Source organism: Amphiura filiformis, chromosome 6, assembly GCF_039555335.1.
Source record: "Amphiura filiformis chromosome 6, Afil_fr2py, whole genome shotgun sequence".
Lineage (NCBI taxonomy): Eukaryota > Metazoa > Echinodermata > Ophiuroidea > Amphilepidida > Amphiuridae > Amphiura > Amphiura filiformis.
Genome location: NC_092633.1, coordinates 30,952,805 through 30,956,445, shown reverse-complemented (window position 1 = coordinate 30,956,445; position 3,641 = coordinate 30,952,805). Strand labels below are relative to the sequence as shown.

Below are 3,641 nucleotides of genomic sequence, written 5' to 3'. Positions count from 1 at the left end.
CCCCCTCCGGGAGTTGAGGAGGCAGGGTCAAGACTGAATCACAATAAGATGGTTGGTGCTACCCGGCTAGACTGTCAAGGGCTTGGTTGGATTACACACAAATGGATGGTCGTCATTCAGACAAGGAACGCCGCAAACGGTTCACAAGACATAAGAGAGGCAGAAAAGGAGAAGAGACTGGCTACAGCAGTAGGCCACTCAAGGCGCTTGAACACGGTGGGAAGGTGTTGAACGACGCATGTCTTGGAGCGTACTTTGGCAGATGATTAACATCTTCCCATATCATTTCCTTGACCTTGACCTAAGCCGTCCACACCATTTTGGGAATGTGTGATAGCTTCTGTTTCAGGATGGCTTGCCAGATCCTCCGATCACGTGATATACTGGTACCTTCAGCCAGGGAGCTCAGGTTTCTAGTAGCACAGTCTGCCTTTACACAATCTGTCCATTTCTTGGCTGGTCTTCCACGTGGTCTGTCACCATGGATATTGGAGGTCAGGAGTATGTTTGTGTATCTTGATGGTTGCATCCGATTGACATGGCCAAAGTATTTCAGTCTTTTTGTGGTCACTCTGTCAATTATCGTCTCCTTCAGACCTAGGCTTTCTCTGATGACGGTGTTCCTGATTTTGTCTAGTCTGGTGACACCCATGATTTTCCTGAGGCAGATCATCTCAAAAGTCAGCAGCCTATTTTCGTCTATCTTTTTCAGTGTCCATGAGCCATAAGGATGGACAGGACAAGTACTTGGTAGAGTTCGATTTTTGTTGAGCAAGTGATGTCTTTAGCATGTCAGATTTTGTTGAGACTTTGAATCGCCTCAAGCGCCTTTCCAATTCTGTGCCTGATATCTTCTGAGCATGTTCCCCTCTGAGTAATGGCACCTCCAAGGTATATGAACTTGTCTACCTGAAGAAGTTTCACCCCATTGATGATGATGTTTAGGTCCTGTGGTTGCTTGCTGATGATAACTTGTACCTCTGTCTTGGCGATGTTAATCTTCAAGCCGAAATTTGAGCTGTTTAGGTTCACTTTGTTGGTCAGTGTTTGCAGATCTCTTTCATTTTCGGCTATCAGCACAATATCATCTGCAAAGCGTTAAGATCAGGTGTCCTTGTATGTTGACGCCAATTGTAGTGTCATTAGTTGCGTATAGCATTACGATTTCCAGGAGCATACTGCAGTTACTGTCCGTTTTCCTATACATAATACACAGTGCTCTTTCCCATTGACGCGTGACCTCTACAAATAGCCTACGTTAAAAGAATGGGGATATGCCTAGTTAACGTCGCTGTGTGAAAAATAACCGGCCAATATTAAAAGTACTCTTCTAAAGTTCTAGAAAATATAGTTTTGTAACATGTCCTAAATTTTTAGCTAATTTAGATGTTTGGAAATATTCGTACTTTGGTGTTTTAGTTAATGTTATAGGTAATAGTACATTGCCTAGTTAACGTCGCTGTGTGAAAAATAACCGGCCAATATTAAAAGTACTCTTCTAAAATTCTAGACAATATAGTTTTGTAACATGTCCTAAATTTTTAGCTAATTTAGATGTTTGGAAATATTCGTACTTTGGTGTTTTAGGAATGATATGTAAACGACAGATAACACCAAAAAATATGAAGAAATTATTTCCAAACTGTGTTAAGTCTGCAAACCACCATGTTTCTCATTTTCAAGAACGCTGGTTAACAATAAGCAGAGTTTTGTCTCATTTCGTAAACAAAAGCCCACACAGAATTGTTCTCTAGCGCTCGCTTTATAATCGTTCACCCAACTGAAACTATAATCCCAGCCATTGCTCCATTGTACGTGTAAAAGCAGAAACATATGATGTGTGTATTTAACCTGAGAAGATATGATTTAATCAGTTGAGCTGCTTTCAATGAGTGTTATCTTGGTTTAATAGCTTTTAATGGGGTTTAAGTCCTGCAAAGGTCGAATTGAATTCTACTGTAGACATGACTGCATCATGGGATGTTGAAGAGTTGTGGGGACAGTACACAGCCCTGACGTATACTCCTACCGTTGTTCTAAACCACTCTGTCCGTTCGCCGTTCACTCGGACTACACTTGTAGACTGATTATACAGTGCTTGAAGAAGTTGTATGCTTGTTTGAGTATCCAAAGAACTGCATCGCTTTCCAAAGACCTTCCTGCCACACTGTATCGAATGCCTTTTCAAAGTCGATGTAACAACAGAATATAGGCTTTTCTTCTTCTCAAGGTGTTTCTCTGCTATCTGTCTGAGGGTGAACAGTTGATCTGTTGTTGATCTTCCCTGTCTGAAGCCTGCCTGGGACTCTGACAGAATCTCTTCTGTCCTCTTTATGATTCTACGTTGGAGAATTTGAGCAAATACCTTTCCTGCATGGCTCAGTAGACTTATGCCCCTGTAGTTGCCACAGTCAAGCTTGTCTTTCTTCTTAAAGATGGGATTAATAATTGTTCTACCCCAGTCAGCTGGGAAGACTTCCTCCTTCCAAATTTGATTACAGAGTCTATAGAGAATATCTATGCCAGTTCTCCTGATGCTTTCAGTTCTTCCGCTGTTATACTATCATAACCCGGTGCCTTTCCATCTGTTAACTTCTTAACAGCACTAGTCACTTCATCTCTTAGGATGTCTGGTTCATTTTTCAGCTTAGGCATATCGCATCTGGGGTATTTGAATTGCATCCACATTGACATAGTTTTTATTATTATACAGCTCCTCGTAAATTATTTTCTTTCCATATCATTTCAGGTCAACATAATTCATTATCTAAATATTCAGTTGACAACACCAGCCAACTTTAGAGTCTGGTATGAGGTAAAAGACAGACTGTTGTAATGCGTTGTAGGCCTACACCTGATCTTGCTAGTGGTATGTAGGCCTACACCTGGAGGCGCATGATAACGTCCTCAGAGTGATAGTGGAGCCAGGCAGTCAAGCTATCGGAATTATGTTTCACAAACTCCAACCAACATCAAGCGCTGCACATCATTTGTGAAGGAGCTAGGGCTCTCAGTCCAGGTCATACAGTTCCAGTTCAATTATTGATGAGATTCATCATTGATGAGTTTCATCAGGGTCGTTCAAAGTTGGGGGCCCCTACGTTTTTGACCCACGAGCCCTGCCCACGAGTAAAATGGACCGCGGAACTGGTCCCGGGAACTGGTTCATTGGCCTTCTGAGTTTTGGCAAAGTTTTTCATCTAAATTTGTGTAATGACAGTAGGTATAGGCCCTCAGTGTTCACCAAAATGACCAAATGGCCTTTCAATTTGGCCCTCATTTTGCTTTTCCAATGGCTTCTCGGGGCGCGGCACATCCCCTTTGATGTGCCAAAGTTGCCAAGTGTCCACCATATGCAACCTGGCCTTCCGATTTGCGATGGCCAATTTCGGAAAACATTCGCCATGAAAGTGTGGCATGGGCCTAACCTCCGCGAACATCGGATTAACCTTCTTGGGTGAGTTGGTGAACCTGTGAGCAAAGTCATGTGCCTGAGTGGGCTGCAGCTGGAGCATGTAGGCATACCAATGATTTTCACCAGCTCCATCCCCCGCCCCGCCCCGCCCGCTCCATCCCACCCAAATAACCATCCCGTGGCGCCGATGCGGCGCCACATAAATTCACCTGATGAACAACGAGCA

At 43.2% G+C, this 3,641-nt stretch overlaps 1 protein-coding gene across 1 annotated transcript; it reads right to left on the bottom strand.

The window, feature by feature from the left end:
- Positions 1–301: 301 nt before the first annotated feature.
- LOC140154462 (uncharacterized) lies at positions 302–652 on the bottom strand. Its single transcript, XM_072177030.1, has one exon. The coding sequence runs from the start codon at positions 650–652 to the stop codon at positions 302–304; it is 351 nt and encodes a 116-aa protein (XP_072033131.1).
- Between the last annotated feature and the right edge of the window lie 2,989 nt (positions 653–3,641).